Here is a 21,752-nt window from a genome sequence, read left to right on the forward strand (position 1 = left end):
GAGGAAGTGGCAGTGCTGTATGTACATGAGTTCACCTTTAGACACTCAGTTCCATCACGTGGGGCCCCAGCAGCTTCTGGGAGCTTCTGGCAGCTTCTCCATCCGTGTGTGGATGGCTGGCCTGGACTGAGCTGTCCTTTGCTTAGTTGCCAGTGCATCAGGCGCAGCAGTATTCTTTCAGATATGCCTGCCCTGCAGTGTCTCCCTTGACCTGAGGGATGTCTTCTGCATCTCTTGGTACTCGCTACTTTTCCAGGGAAATGCCCTGTTCTTAACAGCAGTACAGCCAGGCTGCGGTTGTAAAATAGCAGCCTCTTGAGGCAGCAAAGGAATGAAGACAGCAGAAATATATTTGTATGTAGAAGGCAAGTTTAGGGCTGCTGTTTTCCAGCCCAAATAAGTTTGGGCAGAAAAGTGTTCTGGTAGCCCATAACTCCTGGTGCAGGTGGTTACCTCTAGCATGACTAGATGTTATCCCCTCATTTCTTGTCTTCTGCTTATGGGGTAGTACTGGGCTGGAGGTTTCTGCCCAGCTAAAGAGCAGGAGCAGGTTCTGCCATGGCCATTTGACACGAGATGGGAGAACTGCAGGGAGGAAGAGGATGCAGCATGACCCACTGCTGTTGTTCAGGGCCCTTGGGGGAGAGGGAGATGCTTGAGGTTGTGTCTAAGTCAAGAGGTGTTGGAGCCTGCTATAGGAGTCTTGGCATGTGAACAATAACTGGGTGTTGCAGAGAAGCCAGTTTGTATTTCCTCACAGAGGAGGCGGCTTACATTTTTTGCCCCTGGCTGTCTCCCACTTTTTCATTATTAATTTGATTTAAAACATTGATATAATACTGTCTCAAGGCAACTTTGCATCTAGTTGTTTTCCTACATCTCGTACATCTGAGTAGTAGCTGTTGGTTTGTGCCAATTCTATTGTTTTTTTGTGTGTAGGATATTAATATATTTCTAATAATAACATTGTAAAACCATGGTCTAAGGAATAAATCTAATTATATTCTAGCTAATTAATAGCGTAGGCTTTCTGATATCAGGAAATCTTTGCTGTAGGACAGGAACACTACAGAGAATGTATAAAATACTTTATCTTAGGAGGAAGTTCTCTTTTGCTTAGAAGATGTAGGTTTGCTTTACACAGTAGATAGCTGAAAAACACTTTTGTCATTAGCATGGTCTGGGAGAGACTGAAGTGATAGTTAAAAACATTGGCTCAGGCAAGGATATATGAGTAAGCAAAGGTTGGAAGGGTTTGCTTAGGTTGATGTCTGGCAGCAGGTATGTGTTGTGTAGTGTTTTTACTTGGTTATATATATGCCAGCGGGACTTCTAGTTGCTGTGTTTGAGTGTAAATGTAAAACTTCGTCTGTGCTAATATTTGCTGGTACACTCAGACTGAAAATGCTTAATAGTGGATTTCCACAAATGTTTTGTTTAATGAAACTTGATCAAGGATGCATGAGATTAAATATGTGTGTATACATATGTGCATATATATACGTGAAATCTTTAAAAAAAAAAATACAATGAAAATATATGAAGTAGCAGCTTCCTTGTTTTTTCTACCTTACTACTGTGCTCGCGTAGAGTTTGTGGCTTTGGAGGATCTTTCCTCAAGATCCTGCTATGTAGCATATCTGCCTTAGGCCTTGTTCCTTGCAGTGCACCTCTGCTTAAAGGGGGGGGGGGGGGGAACCAAAAGCTTGCTGCAAGCCTTTCCAGTTGTCAGCAAGCCCTTAAACTTGAACTATAAAGCCTCATCAGTCAGAATTCAAACATCATTCTTTGTGTACTATCATCATCTTCAACCTTCTGGCGTTTTGGGGTCTGATACACAAATATGTGGGTGTTCTGGCCTTCCAGAATGGGAGGAAACTGCACTGCATAGATAATAACTTTGATTCTCTTCCAGGCATGGAGTTTTCCAGAGCCAGAGGAACTCTAAGACTACTAACTGTTGACCTGGGGAGTATTAAATGCTGCAAAAAATGGTTCAGGAAGACCACTTGTGTCACTGCTGGAGTTGGTCTGTCCATGTAAGCATATATTTTTTGTGCTTTCTGCCAGTGCCATGTGATTGCACTAAGTATATTTTTTTTTTGTCTGGGAGATGGCCATTGGAATCAAGTTTGTGTACATGCCAAACGTGGCTGCTCAGGGAACAGAAGCAGCAGTTGGACAGCCTGGATCAAACGATAAGATCCAGCTGATGGTACCTCTTTGGAAAGCAGCAGTGTTTGAGTTGGAGCTGTCGGCACACAGCAGTTTACAGGGAGAAATGTCAGCAGGCGTGCAGGGCAAGTTCTTTCTAGACTGTTTCATTTAAGTGGCTCTGATGCCCAGGCACAGCCCTGGAATTAATTCATAAAGCTAATTGCTCTAAGTAATTAAATGAGCTGTGCTTAAAGATGCCACTCTGCCCTATCTTCTCAATGGAGCAGATACAGGTACTAAAGCCATGTCTAATGTGTCACACTGGTGATTGCACTTGATAGCCAGTATAGCCAGCGGCTTCATAAGCGGCAGGTGAATGTTTTACCAGGTTTCATCTAGGATTTCATATTTTCTGAGAGTTTGGGTTTGACAGTAGTCATGAATAGCTTTACAGTCTTTTGGACTCGAAGAAGACCTTGAAAAATAATCAGCATGGTCATCTCTGGCTTTCCAGGTGATAGTCTTTGGGTTTGGGGTAGTGTTTGCTTTGCATCATCTGCAAACATCTGCCAGCACCTCCATCAGAGCTGGTTACTGCTGAACTGGCAGAAATAATAAATATAAATATTTAAAGTTTCAAAGGCTCAAAGGAATGGAGTGAGACCTCTCAGATTCTCCAGCAACCTGTAATGTTTCAAAACAGTTGTACAGTGTGTTACCAAGATTTTGTTTGCTTTTATGTGCACTCTCTATTGCTCCACTCTCAAAGTCCACTTCTGTTGACAGCAGTAGTAACTGGGCAGGCTTGGGTTGTGTTTCTCGGAGAAGCATGTGGTGCAACCCAAGAACTGCAGTGCAAGAGGGGTCAGGCCCTGACCTCTAGGCACTTATTGAAATGTTTTCTTTAATCCTTGTAAAAATGATGTTGATAGATCAGTTCCAACAGTTTTAAGTCTTGCCATAGAAGAACTCAGTGAGTTTGCCTGGAGCATGAGTAAACCTTGTGGAGTATGGAGCGGCTGTAGAATAAACTCCAGAGCTGTGAAATGCATTTGGTTTCATCCTTAATTCTGTTGGTGCAGAGAAAACTGAGATGTCACTGTGTTTACTCATTTTCACTTTATTTTCCTTTTGATGGGGAAATATTTCAGTGCCTTTACTAATGGACAGTGGGAAGCTCTAAGTAGGGCCTTAGGAACTCTCTCCTCTTGCTGAGAAGTGGCATAGGGGGCAGCGCCAGGGTGCGTGAGCAATTAGATAAATTGTAAGAACAAAGACTTACCCTTCATTCTAGGGGTCAAGGTATCCCCTAAGATTGGAGACTATTCCAGAGCCCAAGGGCTGAGTCACTGTGCTGGCCGTCCCAAGGCCTGCCACTTTCTCCAGGAACATGCAGGCAAGGTGCAAAGGGAGTCAAAGCTCAGTCTTTCTGGCATGTGTGAACTTCGGATCAGGTCTCAAAGTCTGAGCAACCTTTTTCTGTAGGGGCATCCTTAACTTTTCTGTGAGATTTGCATGGCCAGGAAACAAAGGAGCCTGGAATAGTTCCTCAGTGCCTGTGATGGTGTTTGGGCTGTTTCCAGAGTATGGACACGTGGCAATGCTGCATGATTTATGTTCTTGATGAAAATGTGTCTTGTAATTAACAAAATTTTACTCATAAAGAGAAATTATTGTTCTCAATCATCTGGGAACAGAACTAACTTGATTGCTGGGAGTAGAAGTGGTCTGAAAATGGTCAACTAGAAAAAGCTATTAAAGTCCCTAATTTTCTGTGTTCTTAAATGGTGCACATCTATTTGCTTTGTAAATTAAATTGGATACCACCACTCCTCTTCCTCAAAGCGCTTGGCAGCTGGAACTTGCTGATACTGAAGCCAAAGTTTAGTCCTTAAATTACTGTGGTTTGTGTTTCTCCCTGTTGCCCAATTTTAGGTTTCATGAGGTTTTATTGTATCCCATAATACTTGTTCTTAACCTTCCCTCCTTAAAAGATGTATAAGTGCAAGTCCTAGAAGAAAGATAAGTCACTTTCCTCTTTCCAGACCATATTGTCCTCAGTCTGCATGACTATACTTTTGAGTGTTGATGAAGCCACAACTTTTGATTCTAAATGTGCCAATAATTTAAGAATTTTGACTTCAAAGTTGGAGGCTTTGTGCAAAGTACTACTTGGATTCCAGTTTGAATCCCAGGTGTTTTTCCCAAATTAAGTCATATTTCCTAAACTGAAGTTTGGTGAAAACCTCAAGGCTACCCAGAAACTCAGAACTCTGGAAACTTAGAGTCTGGAAATGCAGAATTGATTCAACTTCTCCTGAGGAGCATATTGTGCAGCTCCTGTTCATAGGACACCCTTCAAGCTTCATCTCTGCAGGGAGAAAGAGAAGGAAATCCTGGCCTCCCTCACCTCATCTCTTTCCCTTCCCTGCTGCTGCTGTCTGCCTGCCTGTCTTTCCTCACCACATCAAGAATCAATATGTACTAAAGCATTTCAGTCTTCCTTTGAAAAGATGTCCTGCCCAGCTCTTGGCTGGAAGATAAGCTGAGCTTGTTGCTCATGTTTGTTTTTCTTTCTCAATCAGTCCTGTTCCTCCTTGGTTGGCTGGATCTTCTGCTGTCTCCCAGTTTCTAAAAACCCAGCCCTGAAGTTTAGACAACAAAGTTGAGTGTATTTTTTTTTATTGTTGTTTTTTGTTTTTACTTGCCAGACCTACTCCTGCAGCAGAGGGATTCCTGCACTGGAGCCTTTAGTGGCAAGCAGACGGTTTGGAGGAGGCGGAAGCCATCTGCTTCCCTCCTTACCCTCCCTCTTGGTGAGACTGAACGGGCAGGCCGGGGAGGGAGAGTTCTGTCTATCATCTGTACCCACAGACACAGAGGGTAGTCAGCACTCGCTTATCTGCCCTGCACGCAAGCGCTCTGCTGACATGTACAGTGAATGAAGCCAATTTTGTTGTAACAACATGAATCTACTGGAGTGTATAATGTATCTGTGGAGACACAGGAGAAATATTTACCAAGTTCATTACAAGCTTAATGAGCCAAGATTTAGAGAGATGGAATAATGAACATCTCCATTCTCTGGACATAGCAAAGCCAAGCCAGAGCGCTGCAGAGGACCTTTCATTTCATTAAACAATTTTATTTCTAAGCACTGCTCAGCTCTTCTACATTCCTGCTGGCAGCGTCACCTCGTAGCTACTGTGAGAGAAGTACAATCTGGTCCCTAGTTAAAATTATTATGGGGCTGCTAATAATTCTTTTACTTAGCAGTTAGGAAGTAGTTTTGCTGATATTCAGGTCCTAATAAAACATTAAATGCTTTTATCATAGGTGAGGGAAATGATCCCTTTTCTAGGGATGAAGACAAAAGCTTACGTTGTCCAAAGTACTGTAGCAAGTTGATGGGAAATAAAATCCTTGGAGATCTGAATGCAGACTCTTCTGCATTCACGTGCTAAGAGCTGTCTTCGTTGCTCTTGTTTCCTTACTGCAGGAGCAGCATTGGCTGATTGCAGAGAAAGTGCTGAAGTGGCAAGTCAGATGGTGTATCTGAAGGGTTCCTCATAGATCTGAGGCATTGTAGTTGGAGCTGCAGAAAAGTTGTCTGTAATGCACCAGACTCTGTTCTTGAGTCTTCAGTTTAAAAGCTCTGTGTTGTGGTGCTCTGCCCTGGCTGCAGTGGGTAAGAGTTAACCAGCCTTCCTGGGGCCTAGCAGCCTTCCTAACCAGCTTTCTCTGCACAGGCCAAGAACAGGGTAGCAGGAAGAGCAGCCACTCCTCCTACAGACGGGGATGTCTAGGAGCAGGCAGAGACTGTCCACAGCTGCCATGAGCACAAAGTGCAGTAGAGGCTCTGGATTTCCTCTGGGAAAAGTTTCAAGTGGCGTTTTGGCCCATATTCCCAATGCTGAATTCCAAATTCCTTCTCCTAAATAGTAGTAGTTTCATTTTGACCATTTTTGAGTTGGCTCGCAAGACATGCCCACCCCTTTTTGGAAGGCGCACGCCATGCACGTGTCTGAGAACAGCACATGCGGTGCGTTGTGAGCCAGTGCCGTGGCCCCGGCGCGTTCCCTGCTTGGCCGCATGTCTGTTTGTCTTCCTGGGCCTGCCTTGTTCCAAGTGGAGTCACAGTATGTTCCTATGGAGCGCTACCAACTGGCACATGAGCTGCTTGCTGGGGCGCACTGGGAACGGGGGGCTGGTCTGATGGCCTGGCTTGCCTTAGCTTTGCATCATCATCCTTTACCACTTCCGGAGTGCAAAGTGCAGGATGAAGTGGAGGAAGATTGCTTGTTTATTGATGCTGCTCAGAATGTACTTAGTTTTAATAAGGATGAAATGTCCCTTTCAGTTGCAGATTCTTGGAGGTTTCCGTCATGGATGAGCATTTTTAGCCTTCCTTCTAACAACAGTATTTGAGTATAGCGGTGAGGAATGGGCAAGTAGGCATGGCATTGCTATTGCTGAATACTGATAGGTTGCCCATGGCTTGCTTTACCCTAGGAGCTAACAACCAGTAGCAGCTTTGTGCTCTTACTGAATTTTGGCCTTGTAGTTTGCATGCTCCACATCCTTCCTTGACTTCCTTGAGGACTTGTCGTGTGGGAAACTCTGACAGTGATCTTGCTCCACATGCTACAAGAAGAGCTGCAATTTGAAGGTTAAGGGAGGAAATTTATGGCTGGGATCTCCCAGCAAATGTGGATTTAGACATATCTCTGCTTTGTGAACAGTCGGGAATGAGTGAACTTGTTTGAAAGCAGCTATCTTGAGCAGTTTCTCTCTCTTTTCTCCTGACTCTTGTGGAGAGCTATGAGCACTAAAATGCATGTATTTCTCTGAATCTTACAAAAACCATTTCAGAGGCTCTGCTGTCGTACACGTAAAAGATATGTTGCTGGCATCTGGAAAGCAAGACCAGCTTTCCACATGCAGCAATGGAGAGGATGGTCATAGCTCATTTTGTCCAGTAGCTCTCTGGCTCTAATCATTTAAGAGCTTCAGTAATGACATCAGGCCAGATTTTTTTTTTTTTCAAAACTCTTATTAACTCTGCTGACACTAAGGCTTGAGCATTATAGAGGGAATCTAATGGAGGGTATTGAATGGCCACAGCCAGTGACTTCTTTGGTCAGCTTGGTGCAGACTTGGTCGTCTGGTGCATGACGAGTAGCAGAAGTTCCAGGACCCTGCAGGGCTCTGGGCTGTCCCAAGGGTTTGCACTGTGCCTGTATCTGAGAGGCTGCTATTCAATGCTATGGTCCAATAGGGTTGTGATAGTAGATGGGTCCATGTTGGAGAATTCCCATTTGATTTTGGGGAATCATCTGCTCAGGAGTCATGGGCATGCAGCTGCTTTCAGTCACTGCAGGGACACAAAAGTGGTAACAGAAGAATTGACTGATTTAAATTGGAGGAAAAAATGTCTAGAAGAGAACAAAAATAATTGGGTCCTGCCTTTGGCTATGGAGTTATCAGAAATTCAGTGCCTCCTTCTAGTCACAGTGCTGGGGGTGGGGCGGGAGGGGAAGGCACTACAGTCCATGTCTTAATGGAGAACTACTGCTAAATGGAAAAAAGCTGACAGGAAATATTTACTCCGAGATCAATTCTGTTTAAAGTGCAATGTTTGTAGCAGAGTTTGGACACCGGAAGGTCAGGTGTAGTATCAAGGCTGTGTTTATATAAAGACAAGAACATGTTCTGGAAACCACTGCTTAGAGAGCAAAAAGACCAGAGGATTTTGATAGATACACTATGAGGATCTTAATTTTTGTGCTTACAGTGAGTGTTTTCTCATGTTCAGGTAAGTTGCTCAGAATGGATCCATGTCCTATTTCGTGTAATTTGGGGGGATTTGGGGAGACCAGATTAACTTTTAATGGAATCGTATGTCTGTCTCAGCATTTCCAGTGTATGACTATGAACTGCCTGTCACAGAAGAGGCTCTCAATGCTTCCATTGCAAGAATCAATTCTCAGTCCCGGGGGCCAAACTTGTATGGTGTTGTCAGGAGCCACGTTAGAACTGTAAGTCTGCAGACAATTCAGATACTTTACCTGAAATTTGCTTTTCTTTGGAAAATTTATTTCTAAAGCTATAGCTGGAATCTGGATGCTCCTTGTATATATATTTTTTTTAATATTAATGTTAGGAGTTCAAATTTTGCACTTCCAAAGGAGAAATTTGTGAGGGACGTCTCATAGGAGTTCATTCCAAACTTTACTCAAAAAAGAGCTGGCACTTTCAAATACCTCCATCTAACTGCTTTCTGTCTGGGGCACAGGGAGACTGGGGCCCTCAGACAGGCTCAGCTGAATGTTTGCAGTGCTAATTAGATCCCACTACCAACATAGTAGTCTGCCTTAAATCTGTATTTACTTCACCTGTCTCTAAACACCGGTACAATCAGGAAACCTTTAACTGTTCTAACATATGTTACTAAAAATTATATTGGATTCCCAAAGTTAACTTCATAATATAAGCTGGCATGCCTGTGTTCCTCAACAACCTGAGAAATCACTGTGTTTCTGTTAGGTAGCATGTATCAAATCCTCTGCAAGGATGAATGGCAAAATGACATTTGAATAGATCTACTCTGGAAAATTTTGTGTTTGAAAGCAGTGGTTTTGAGTCTTCCTTACCAAGCTAAAACTTGATTAGACTGTGAGGATAAGAAAAGATCATCTTAATGTTTCAACAAAAGCAGCCAGATGCTCTAAAGTTTGCAGTGTGTCATGCACATGTCCTGCTGAGGTCCTGGAACTAACAAGGAGTCTCTCTTCAAGCTGTGTTAATTCAATTGTTTGCAATCTTCTGATTTACTTCTAAGTCATGTGTTTACAATATACTTCCCAGCAGTCTAGATAGCTGAAGCAGAGCTGTTATCGCCCGGCTTTTCACAAAAAGATGGGAGCATCTGGAGTGTTGCTTTGCTGTTGTCTTGGTGGCAGCAGTCTTGGAAACCTACTTGAGGCTCTGCAGAGGACTGCGGGGTTTCATCTGAAGCACCTGCGGAAAGCTGTGCTATGTTCTTGTTATCAAATCTGTTCAAAACAACAGAATTGACCCTTTTCTTAAAAACATGCATAAGAAAACACCCTTTCTCACACTGTAGTAATCTGCTCTAAATTCTTGGCTCTGCTTGATAAAGAATTAAGATTGCCATGTAGCAGACACGGAAGACTAACAGGCACTAATTATATATTTTGTTGATCTTTTTACCAGGTTGACATGTGGAACAGCAATGATTACAAGCTAGTGATACAGTTCAGTATCCGTGAAACTGTATGCACCAAAATTTCAGGGAAAGACCCATTCACATGTGACTTCAAAATAGGGCCTTTTGTGGTAAGTGCTTTTGTGTCCTTGGATGGGGGGAGTGGAAGGGTACAGAAAACATCCCATGGTACAAGCTGTTCATACAGCATGTTGAAACATGGTCTGATGAGTGACAGACCTCCTGAAAAGCCAAACAAGCCAAAACAAATACAACCTGCAGTATGGAACAAGTGTTACATGGCATGGGGTGGTTCTTTGGAAACATATCTGACTGCCCTGTGAAGAGTATGGGAGTGAATATTAGAGCTAAAAAGAAAGCATGTGTGTCTCGAAGCAACATGTAGTGCAAATGTCTGTCTTTGGAACCAACTCCTGGGAAGAGAGTATGGTTTTTTTCCAAGAGAAGCGAGGGAGAAAACTGAGGTTTGACCTGCTTTCATCTATCATCCATCCAGATAAGGAGTAAGAAGCCAGTAGAAGTGCAGAATTGGCAATTAATGGAGAGTGACGTGTGGGACACCCTCAGAGGGAGTGGTAAGGAGTCCTGCATGAGCTCAAGATGCAAAACACACATAGAAGGACATCTACTGTGAATGCCAGTCAAACTGATCTGTCCTTCCTGGGCAGAGAGTCTAAGGAAAAAGCAGGATTTTGGGATGGCACTGAAGAGACACCATCCCACAGAACCTCCCAAACCAGGGGCACCTAATCAGATATACCTGATATATTGTGTGAAGGCCTGAACTTTGTGCATGTTACAACTATTAATATAGATGGAGCATATGGACAGAGAGTATTTGGGAAGAATCACTCCTTTCCTGTTAACGCAAAGGGGTATGAATAACCGTGTAAGGTTATCAATTTTCTAAATTTGCATGCAAGTTTAGCTCCAGCTTTCCCCCAGCCATAAAGGCATCTTCTTTTAAAGAGAGTTTTGCTTCTGGAGTGGAAGTTGCCATCAGCATAACCCTTTACGACTCTTCTGTTCATGTCTGGTAAAGCCAGAGGCATGGAAAGGATTTGGAAATTTTTCATCTATAGCACGCTCCAGCTTCATGCAGTTAACATGCAACAGTAGAGCAATAACTTGTGGCTATTGTAGTGTGGAGTTGTATGAAACCCAAGTACACTGTTCTGGCCTCAGGCTGCTCCAGGAATTAGGTTGGAGGTGTAGCCTTGAGCTTTTCCTTTTGGAAAATGATTCATAAATCCCTGTACGGATGTTTTCCCCCTCCATGAAGCTCTAAGAGGGAGATTGCATTGTACTCTTGCTCCATCAAATTTGTCCTGTTTTTATCTGTTACAGCCAACTGCTTTCTGCAGAAGTGTCGTGATAGTCTCGGAAGAGCAGATCACAAACATGGTTGTCCAGTGCCATCAGGATATGTTCAGCTCAGAATCAATAAGCAGTGAGGAGGTAAGGAAGGAGACAACCTGTTTTTGCAGCTTGGGAGAATAAAGAGTGGTTGGGTAAGTATGTGTGAAGGCAGGATATGTAACTGCCTGGGATCACACATGTTGAAACCATGAGTGCCAATAAAAGGATTTTTTTTCTCCTTTTACTTAATGTTTCCATTTTGTCTGTGGAGAGACTGAGGTGTTGTGGGCATGGAATTTGTTCGTGATTAATCACTAGGCCCCAGTTCCAAATACAGTGGTCACTTCAAAGTTGGAGTATCTTTTCTGTGCGCTGCCATGTTGCTAGAGGGCTCTCCGTCTCAGCTGGGCTTCTCTGATAGTATCCTTTTTCTCTCCTTACTGGATTTATCTGGTAACCTTGTCCTGTGCTGCAGAAGCTCCTGCCATTTCTTTTAGTAGCCATTGGAGGTCTTGAAGAGAAAACTATATGTGGTTAGAAGTCTGTGCTGTCTCTTGTCATGTATTTCTCATCAGTTGCAAGGTTTGACCTTGTTTGATGGCTGCCTTAGGAGAGTGTGAATTCCAATAGTTTGGTAGATCTACCAACCTTGATGTTTTTTCTTAATTAAAAGATATTGTGTGCCTGCATCTGGAGAACAGTGACAGGCGCATCTTTATAGACACATCTGATGACTGTGACTCTGTTATTAAATCCAGCCCTCAACTGAGCATTTAATCATAGCATAACTGAACAAGGCTTGCTCTGCTGGGATTTGTTCCACGTGGTTTTGTTTTTGACTTGTCGTCTTTGTTTTCTAAGGCATGAGTAAATGCTGGTCCCAGTTTGTGAGTTCCTGCTAGCTGTTTTCAAATCATTCCAGTGTGCACCTTTCCATGAGCTAATAGAAAATTGGGTGCCTGCACTTACAAATCAATGGTGGGTGTTATGCTTGAGCATTGCTTGGAGAATGAAGCTAGTTCCAAGGCAAAGTGCCAGAGGATAAGGACAGCTTTTATTTTTGGCAACTGCAAGCAGCCAAATGAATAACTTGAAGCAAATAGAGTTCAGTGTCACCTCTTGGTTTGAATTGCCAAATTAGCTTGTGATTTTCTTGTTCTGTGCCTCTATTCAGAGCTAGCTAGTGAATGCACCACAGGAATTCTTGATTTACAGAGCAGGAAGACTGTGTGTGAAGTACTGAAATATGTGCAGTAGTCTTGGATGTTCGGTTTGTCCTCTGTGCGTTAAGCATAACTCTTTTTTAATTGGACACTCAGTATAAACACTTGCTTTTACAAGCAGTGTTCTTTCTGCAAGTCTGCTTTAACCATCACTTAAAATTCAGTATTCCTGCCAATATTCCTGTTAGGGAATATATTTGCTAGAATGTTAATGGGGAATAAATGCCAAAGGGAATTATTGCACATGAAAGAGAAAGTATTTCTTTCTGCAAAGGGCTGCAGCAGGTGCAAAACAGCTCTTGCTCTAGAGATTTTAACTTGGTTCAAAGGATCCCAGTCTGGCCCACTGTGAATGATGTTGGTGTAAATTCAGTAGTGCTCATGATTCCTGTCATATCCATGACCAACTGAGGCTGGTATTATATTACGGGGATAGAGACCTACAGAGGAAGAATACAGATAGCTTTAAGAGAGTCATTTGGGGTCAAGAAGATGCTCTGTGTGACCCCAACAGACTGACTCTGCTTTTTGCGCTGCCTGGCTGTATCTGCACTGCAGTCAGGTCAGGCAGGGTATTGGGTACCCAACATGTTGACCTGAAGTTAAGTGCTTCTTAAAGAAGTCTCTCTTAATTTACAGATGATGCATGCACAGATAATGAACCCCACCACGCGAGGCAGCAGTCTCTCTGAAGGTAAGAGATTTCTGCTATGCTGGGCTCCCCAGGCATGTGTGCGTTGGCCTTTTCAATGTGAACAAGTCATCATTTTGAGGAAGCAGGAAATAGGGGAGACCAGCAGGCTCAGATCACACCTAGCATCCTTTCCCTGTTCATGAGGACATCTCCTTAAGAAAGTAGTGAGAACGTTAGGCTGCAGTATGGGGCAGTGCTGAGGTTGGTGTGCTCTGTGTGGCCATTTGCTGTTTTGCCAGCCTTGTGCTGGTTGGTATTTGTGTGCATCCTTGCAGTTGTCCTTCTGACACAGAATGCTGAATGAACACTGATCTGGCAGCATGTAACACCCATGCATGTCTCTCTTTTCTTAAAAGATCTCTTTGCTCCTGAAACCTTCCCTTCAAGAAGAGGTAGTAATAGCTATGGAAACTGGCGTAAACGCAGCTATGTCAGCTCTGACAAGATTGAGTAACATGATCTGGGTAAGTACACTTGAAAGGATAGATTTCAGGCAGGCTAATGCTGCAGGTTTTTGGCGAGAGCAGGAATGTAGCTGCTCAGGATAAAGGATCCCTTGGAGAATGTGCTTCTTGGCTGCAAGCATGTTAAAGCCATTTTGTCCTAGGCATTTGTAGGACTTGCTTATGGGGAAATGCGGTGGCATGGGAGCAAGACAAATAGCACTATCAGTTGGTCACTTGCCAAATGTTGCTGAAATGTGAGGCAACCCATGCAGTTCTTGTAACTCAAAGGACAAATCGAGGTAGCACTTTGATAAGCTGCTGTTCTGCCTGGAATGTAACCTGAACTAAAGCATATGGTCAAGTCAACTGGTGCATGAGCTGAGGGATTATAATTCTGCTCCCTCAGTTCTCCCATTTTATATAGTGCAAAGAATGGTTCAAAAGTTGCCCTTTTTTTCTTTTTTTTTCCTCCCCCTGTGAGATGAAGTAAATATGCGGGAGTGATATATGGGGCTTAAGACCCTCTCAGGTTCAAATATCTGCTAAGGTCTCAGCTTAGGAAATGAAAGCTCCTATTACTGTGACATAGTTGTGGGAGTTTGCCCTATTCCATATTTGTCAACCATCACAGATTTGGGTTCCATCGCTAGTCTGGAGGCAGGATTTATGTTTCTGTGTCTCTGGTGCCTAAGGGAGGACTTGCAGAAGGCTTCAGTGGGTGGTCAAGGCAGCATAAAAGGGTTTTGCTGCCTCTCTGTCCTATACCTGTTTCTCTTTGAAGAAGACATCCATCTGCAGAGCTTGTTCTCGAGCAGTTTGTCCCACGTGCTCATATAAACACCAGTCTCCTGGCATACAGGTAGTGTGAAAACAGTGGCCAACAAAATCAATGTGCTTAAGGATTAAGCCTTAGCTACAGTTGTGCCTTTCTGTCCCCATTTGTCTGGATTTACAGAGATATATTTCTGTAAGTACTGATGTTTCAGGGATGCACTGTAACTTTCTCAAGCAGGTTGCTCTTAGCAGGGATGTAGCACTTGCCTATGGGATCTGAACCATGCCCTTCTGCAGTGTATCGGCAGAGACTCTGAGATATTGTGGTCCATTCTGCCAGTTCTCTCACCCACAGCTTGTAGGGTCTACTTATGCATCGTTTTCCCACTTGAAGGAATGGCAAAGTCTGTGCAGAATCTAATGCAATGGGGCTCTGAGGCCCAATGGTCCAGCAAACAAAAAATAAATGCTGTAGTATTGTGTCTGACAGAACAAAGAAGCAATTTACCCAGGGCAGCTTTTGTTGCAGAGAACCTGTGATGGTAATGTTTGGAGCCCAGATAATGGGAACAATAGTGACAAAAAGTCATGATGCATTGGATCTGCCAAGGTCTGTGCTGCACGTACCCCCTTTGCTGACCTACTTCTGAGGATCTCTGTGGGAGTAGCTGTAATTGCTACTGATATTTTACTTGCTGTATTACAGAGTTAAAGGAAGGTATTTTTAAGAGTTCTAGCAACACCAAATGGAAATGGTTCTTTAGCATGTTAACCAATTTAAAAATATTTGGGAAAGGAAGAGGAAAGTTCGTAGTGCTACGTCTTTGCTGAAGAAAGGGCTTCCACACTCACTGCCTACCCACAGCAGGTCTCGGTCCCCGTGGCAAGGCCCAGAACTGAAGGCTGCATCTACGTAGCACTCAATTCAGTCTCTCCATATTGGAAACAAGACAGTTTTAGATGCAGATTGCACCAATGACTCACCAAAAACACAGTTGTTACTCATAAGTACCTTCCTGATAAACATATATCTGCTGAAGGAGATATCCCCCCCCACTTTCCTAGAAGCTAGATATGAAAGGAAAAACCTAGTAATTCTGTTAAGTCAGACTTCTATTTGATCTTGTAAATTTTTTTTGTTAAATCCATATGCTATTTTAGTTTATCCATAAGCCAGTACAAGGTGAAGTGCAGCTTTAATTTGTGCCTTTTTTTTTCTGACAGGGATTTCTGACTTTTCTAAATGTCTTTCAACTTCCAAGAGCGTATTGAAGTGGCATTTTAGTGTGAATTGTGTCCTTTTTGGGTAGTTTTATTCTGAGGAGTTAGTGTGGAAAGGCTGAGGCTTACCGAACGGTAACGTACTGTTGATTTGCTGTTTCAGAGAAGAGTGGGAGAAATTTTGTAAATGCCTGACCTTTGGCTTCTGTGAACCAAACTTTCCCCATCTGGCTCAGTGAATTTGTGTTGAAACATCTTTAGCCATCTTCTAGAAAAGTTGTGGACAAGGAGGTCCATACTCTTTAAATTGCTGCCTTTCTTTTCCTTCTGTCTCAAAAATGCTAGGTCTCTTACATTAGTTCTTTGATCCTCCAGAGGAGTCATCCTACTAAAGCAGCAGTCACAAATGGTTTGTGTTCCTGGACCTAGTGCCTGGCAAACCTCTAAACCAGAAGCAAGATGTAAAACCTTCTTGAAAGAGAACAGAAAAAAAGTGGTGAGAAACTTGCAGTTTTTGAGACATTATGCAGTTCCAGTTTTAATACTTCCTGCTCACTCTTGAAGGTAGGTTGCAAGGACCAGAGAGCCTGGTTTTGGCCCAATTGTGTTTCAGAGGCAGATGCATCAGGAGATTGAAGATGTTCAAAGCCCATCAAAAGTCCTTGTCTCCTCCTTTTGTTGATTTTTGTTGATCAACAGAATATTATTAGCTGCACAGTCTGGAGCTGTGTTTGCTTCTCAATTTCACTCGTATCCAAAGTCTGAGGATTTCATCTGTGAGCTTCATTTCGAACAATGAGCATCCAAATTATTAAATGTGTTTGAGGCCAGGGAAAGTCATGTTTTTTCTTTTATTTTTTAAATTTATTTTCCTCCGTTTTGGCACCTGCATGATTGTGGTTGGCGTTATTACAATTAATTCTGTGATGACAGAGTACGATGAAGCATAGGAAACACATGCTGTGTTTTGAGATGGAAGTAATTCAGCTGGCTTAGTGTACCTGAAAGAAGATTCTGGAGGAGGTTGTGGAAGCAACATTTTAATAGGAGACTTTTATCTCTTAAAGAAGCTGGTGTTGACAGGCAAAGCTAGACAAATTCAGGTGAGAAACAAAGTGTGATTCTTTTTTATTGAACAGTGTGGGAAATTGACTGCTGCAAAAATTACTGAGGCAAGTGGTTAAAAGAATTTTTGGTGCTGGATTTTGCATTTCTGAACCTGATATTTCCCTTCAGCCACAGAAATTATTTCAGAGGAATCCTGGCCTTGCTCTATGCAAGAAGCTAGTCTGAATGATCTCACTGGTCCATTATGGCTCTTTTTTGGTTTATTAAAATGTGCTAAATATTCAAGAGAGAAAAAAAAGTGCAATTCTTATATGAAGCAAAACTTTGTCAAGTCTGGAGTCTTCAGACCCAGTGGATCTGTGGATGCCTGCAGAAGCCAGCAAAATGCATTGTGAAAGACCCACATCAGTGATTAATGAGCTTGCTTCAGTGACAAACCCTAATCAGATTTTGTGGATTTCTTTCCTAATGCACCTCTGGAATGGGGGAGATTGTACAAACCACATGTCAGGCCATGGACTGGCCTTTCCACCGAATACCTTGGGCACGTGAGCGAGTAGCAGCGGGGGGCCAGCTGCTGTACAACAGCTGATCGCTGCTTAACAACCTTAGCCTGCAACAAGTGCAAGGTCATTAGTTAGCCTGGCCTGTAGGATCCATGCCGGCCTTGCTAGAGCTGTGTTAGCTGCCAGTGTCAGCAAAGGGCATGTTAGCAATGCACTTAATCCCTCGCTGAAACCCTTGGGGAGGAGGGATTCCTGCTCAGGAAAAGGATGCTGTGTATCACAAAGGATGCTGTGTATCACAGAGCAGATTAAAGGCTTTCTGCTTGCGCTCAGGTATGTGAGATTTTTTGTGGAATTTTAGGTTCCATTAAGATGAAACCAGCTTAAGGGTATCTGTGCCTCTGAATTGCAAGAAGGTTTTTTTTGCCTTTTTTTTTTTATAAAAAAAAAAATAATAAGCTGTTTTTTTTATAAAAAAAAAAAAAAGAGGCTCAAATGTACCCAGCATCTTGAAGCTCAGAAAGCCAAGGGAAAAGGTCCCCAATGCTCTGCTCTTTCAAAATCAACTGCCAAAGGCAAGTCTCCTTTGCAGAGGGGGGGCTCAGCCTATGACTTATTTCTGTCTGGAGTCAACAGCATTGCTTCATATCCTTGAAGAGGAAAATTAAGACGACTCCTGTCTCTGCTTGCAATATACATGTAGGTTGCAATTACTAATTTTCTTAGTGCCATTAATCACACAGGGAAAGTGTTTTCTAACAGAGGATCAGGTTTCTTTTGTATAAAGCCAACAGGTTGTGATTTCCTCATCAAGGCTTCTACATTTTTTTTGAAACTGCTCTCTGAATGAGCTTACCTGGCATAGCTCACTGGCAGCTGTAATGGGGTTAGGGCACTTGTTACATCCTGATTGGCATCCTGGCAGCGTAGTAAATTGCTTGAAGCAAACAGCCTAGCATCCTTGAATGTTGTGGATTTTCACTGAAAGAATAATGGTAGGATTGGGGCTGTTCTGCTCACACTCGAGAAATCCAGGATCCAAATTTCAGAGCAGATTGGATGTTTGTGTGTGTTCCTATTCCAGAAAAGTAATAACAGAGCAGGGCACATTGCCTTCCTGGGGCACGGAAAGCTTAGCTTTTATCCTGGGTGACTTCATTAAGAAGCTGTTGCCTTTGGGAGTTTAGTCCTGCATTTATATTCCCATGGCTCTGTGCATCAGACTCCCTCCTCCTCTCCTGCTGCTCCTACCCCACCTCTCCGTTAGCCCACCCGACTGTCTCCGATTCTCTCAACGTAGCTTACAGCTTTCTAGGGAGCGGGGGGAAAGAGAAGCCTCAGAAGGAAAATCCCTGCAGAATGGGATCTGTTGCATAATGCATGAGCTCCATATCCGGATCAGCTTTGAGAGGGAGAGCAGAGCAATTTATCTATCTTAAGCACTGGGGAGGAAATGACAGGACACCATTATGTTCTCTTTCCTTGGAGTTTGTGGTAGCTCAGTTCTGGGCATCCCCTGGCACCTACGATACACTGCAGCAGGGAGGACAGCAGGCTCTGGTGTGCACAGAAGTGAAGGGCTGACCTTTATTTGGACTCAGTGAGGACCTACCCTGACGTTCAGGTCAGATCGTGCCGTAGGGGTGAAGTGGAGCTATTACTGTGAGAGAGGAGGGCTGCTCTGCTGCTATTCTGAGTGGCAGTGATTTTTGTCTTCTCCTTTGGCCACTTCCTCTAGATTTATTTGGAAGGATCCAGCCCACTGCTACACCGAGGAAATTGCTCCTGCTTCTTGAAGATGCAGGACTTGGATAGTTCTTTAGACTGTGCTATGTTATTTTAAGACCCCCTTAACTTTATTGCTGAGGAAAACCAATAGCACTTCAGTGGAGAGCTCGAAAGGACTCTCGTAGCTGTCAGCCCATTGTTCCATGCAGTGTTTTGGAAGCACTAGGAATGATCTTGTCAGAGAACTGGTGGGAAAGGGATCTTTGAAAACCTCTGCACCAGCTCTTGCTCGAAGCATGGCCAGTTAGATCCTGTTTGAATATCCCAGGATAAAGATCCTACACCTCTCTTGGCTTCTGCTTGTTTGAGCACTCTCAGGGATAAGATTTTTCCTTATATTAGGCTAGAACTTCCACCTTTGAACTTGTGCCTTTCATCCTTTCCCAGTGCACCTATGAGAAGAGTCTGGGTCCATCTTCCTTATGTTCTCCCATCAGAGAGATCTGCCCCTTCTCATCTCCAGGCAAATCCAGCTCTCTGCTCTAGAGCCCTAATCATTCTGGTGGCTTCTGCTGGACTTGCTCCACTTGGTGGTTGTCTTTTCCCGGGGAGCCAATAAAACAGGGCACAAGATTGCAGATGTGGTCTCACAAGTGCCAAGCAGTGGGGAAGAACCCCTTCCCTCAACTTGCTGGCTGCACTTCTGCACAAATGTAATGGCTCTGCCTGTTTCTTTGGGCAGTAGGATACTTCCCATCTGGATGGGAGATTGCTAATACAAAGGATCACTTGCTGCCAAAAGCTGAATTTAGCAACTGGTCCCAGTTCTTTGGCCTGCAGCCCTCATCCTCAGGAGCTGGGCTGGATTCCTGGTGTTCCCCAAGCAAGCTAAATGGCACCTCTCGAGGTGCTACTGTTTCTGTCACTGCCCCATGTGTAGACCTGCCTTTCTGGCACAAATCTATCCATGAAACTTTATTAACAAAATTGTCTTATAGGAAAATTTCAGGTTGCCATGGTGACCAGCTCGATGAAAATACAGCGTAGGCTACAGATGGCTGTAGAGGCAGTCGCAAGTTCTCTCAGAAAAACACAGCTCAAATTTGCTGTGAATATTGTAGCTCTTAATTCAAATGCATTTGTCAGAAGACCATGCATCAGCTTATAACCTTGACCTTCTCTGATTTAGAGACTTTCTGGCATGTGTTGATTTGTATCTCCTGCATTAATTATTTCGCTGTTGCTAATTTTATAGCAGTCTGCTTCATATATACACATTTTTGCATGTGTTAAATATTCTGCATATGTAGTCATCTGCTTACAGAATCCCTAGACCATGAATCTGATGCTGTAGTTGCATATGTTTTTTCCTAGGCTATGGGTGGTTGATTACTTCTGTTAAGTATGAGACAAACGCTGATATTTCTTCCTCCCCACCTTTTTTTCAAAGTAGAATGGAAAATAAGAAGAATCAAGATTCAAAGATCCAGCACGTGAAGAAGGGACCTGATGCAACTTCCTTTGCCTTTTGAGCAAAATCAACTGTGTAACAAAGTGGCAGTCTTCTCCCAACCTCAGTTTCTGTTTTAATGCTAGAAGTCCATTGGATGAACTTGTAAGGTGCTAAACGTGTGCAGCTGGCACTGGAGAGCATTCTGGTGTGTTAGGATTCATTAGGAGTGCTGTCTTGCACACCTAGCTTAACTGTATCCAGGTTCATCTCATAATGATGCCATTAAAGGATGATTATTCCATCTGTGTTCTGGGTTGCTCGCTAGTTGCTTGGTTGGTTGTAATTTTCTGTAATGCTTGTAGCTAATTTTTGATCCATTCAAACTAATAAAGCACTTCATTCCTTTTTCTCTGGAGTGCAATAGCTATGGATGAAGAGTCTTGCAACGGGTCGGAAGGTGTGAGTTTTAACTGAGCCCAAATCCAGCTTTATATAGGCACCTAACCACTATCCTGGCAGCTCAGTCAAAAGCTAGATCAGAATTCCTCACATGCTTATGACTCTGGGACCAAGTCTGTGTTAGCTCTGCAGACCTGAGGCGTGCAAACAGGCTTGTGTTGCGTTCTCCTCCCAGGAAACACTGTGAAGGGTTCTAGTGTCTGTGCCAAAATATGTGGAAGACCTATATTTTCCAATCATCTGTCTTCCATTCCTTAGGTAAGCAAATTGGGGTAGGTTCAGGCATAAGCTTGTTTGCTGTCTCCCAAACACTAGAGTGCAATTTATAGCTTCAAATTTGTATGAGACAGGACTGGATTAAAGTTCAAGCAAATAATCAGCATCCTGTGCTTAACCCCTTCTCATGCATCATTTGAGCTGTGACAGCTGTTTGCTTGCTTGCTCTGGCCCATAGGAAAACCCCTGTGATACCTCTTGCAAACTGCTAAGTCATATTGCTTCCCATTTGACAAGAGCAGTTTGAAAAGAGGGTTAGTTAACAGGGACATCACTGTGTGACAGCTGTGCTATTGGTGGAAATTCAGGTATACGTCTGCACTTTGATTTAGCAAGCTTTCTATGCTCCTTTTTTTTCCACATCAGAGTATACTCATGTGGGAGGCAGAGGAAGATCATGGCCATGAAATCAAGTACATGGACCTTTTAAGAACAAATGGGTCTTTTCTCTGAAATTTTAGTAACCTGACTTTTGAGGAGGGGAAGGCAGGGGGATCTTTTCTGTGGTAGTGGTGAGGCTGGTGTTCGCCAAGAAATGAAACAAACTGTACAAGCTTTTATTCCTTGCATACAACCTCAAGGGTGAAAATTTGGGAGCGCAGGACAAATGCGATTGAACTTTTGCACTGCAGTGGGAACTGGGCTCACCTGGGTACCTGACTGAATTGACAGCATTTCATTTTGGGGAGGGCGGGAGAGATGGAGTTAGTCAATTACATGGAGTGATGGTACCTGTATTGGCTGGGCACGATAGCAGCCAGCAGGAACATTTTTAAGAGATTTGATTCGCCATGATGACATTACCAGTGCCAAAATCCTAGTGAAGTGGTTTTTCATTTTTAAAAGCTCTGCCCATGAGTGTCTGTACAGCAACACCACACTGGGGATGCTCTGGTGATCTTGATAACTCCTTATGCACTCAGAATCAGCAGTTGAGCTCATGTTGTGTTTCAGAAATCCTGTTATGGCAAAGTCCTGTGATTTTCTTCCTCCTTACAGTTACAGACCCTAGCAGGTATATTTGGAGAATTGCCCATTATACGCATAGGATCGATCAGAGCATATGCTCTGATTGTGCAGAAGATAAAATTAATTAATTAGTATAAATCTGTTCCCCTTAAGAGTAGCTCATGGCACTG

The 21,752-nt window shown here is 43.3% G+C and overlaps 1 protein-coding gene across 3 annotated transcripts; it reads left to right on the plus strand.

Moving 5' to 3' along the window:
• The first annotated feature begins 7,874 nt into the window (after nucleotides 1-7,874).
• SPP2 (secreted phosphoprotein 2) lies at nucleotides 7,875-20,293 on the plus strand. 3 transcript variants are annotated; one of them, XM_088536705.1, is made up of 7 exons: nucleotides 7,875-7,972; nucleotides 8,071-8,195; nucleotides 9,394-9,516; nucleotides 10,754-10,864; nucleotides 12,628-12,682; nucleotides 13,039-13,146; nucleotides 19,876-20,293. In XM_088536705.1, the coding sequence occupies exons 1-6, from the start codon at nucleotides 7,924-7,926 to the stop codon at nucleotides 13,134-13,136; spliced, it is 561 nt and encodes a 186-aa protein (XP_088392831.1). In that variant the 5' UTR covers nucleotides 7,875-7,923; the 3' UTR covers nucleotides 13,137-13,146; nucleotides 19,876-20,293. The 3 variants fall into 3 exon arrangements, with proteins under 3 accessions (XP_088392831.1, XP_010223619.2, XP_088392830.1); XM_010225317.2 differs by having other exon boundaries at nucleotides 19,879-20,293; XM_088536704.1 differs by lacking the exon at nucleotides 19,876-20,293 and adding an exon at nucleotides 15,287-15,347.
• The last annotated feature ends 1,459 nt before the right edge of the window (nucleotides 20,294-21,752 follow it).

This window comes from Tinamus guttatus, unplaced genomic scaffold, assembly GCF_059628265.1.
Source record: "Tinamus guttatus ecotype Peru unplaced genomic scaffold, ASM5962826v1 Tinamus_guttatus_pri_ptg000702l, whole genome shotgun sequence".
NCBI lineage: Eukaryota > Metazoa > Chordata > Aves > Tinamiformes > Tinamidae > Tinamus > Tinamus guttatus.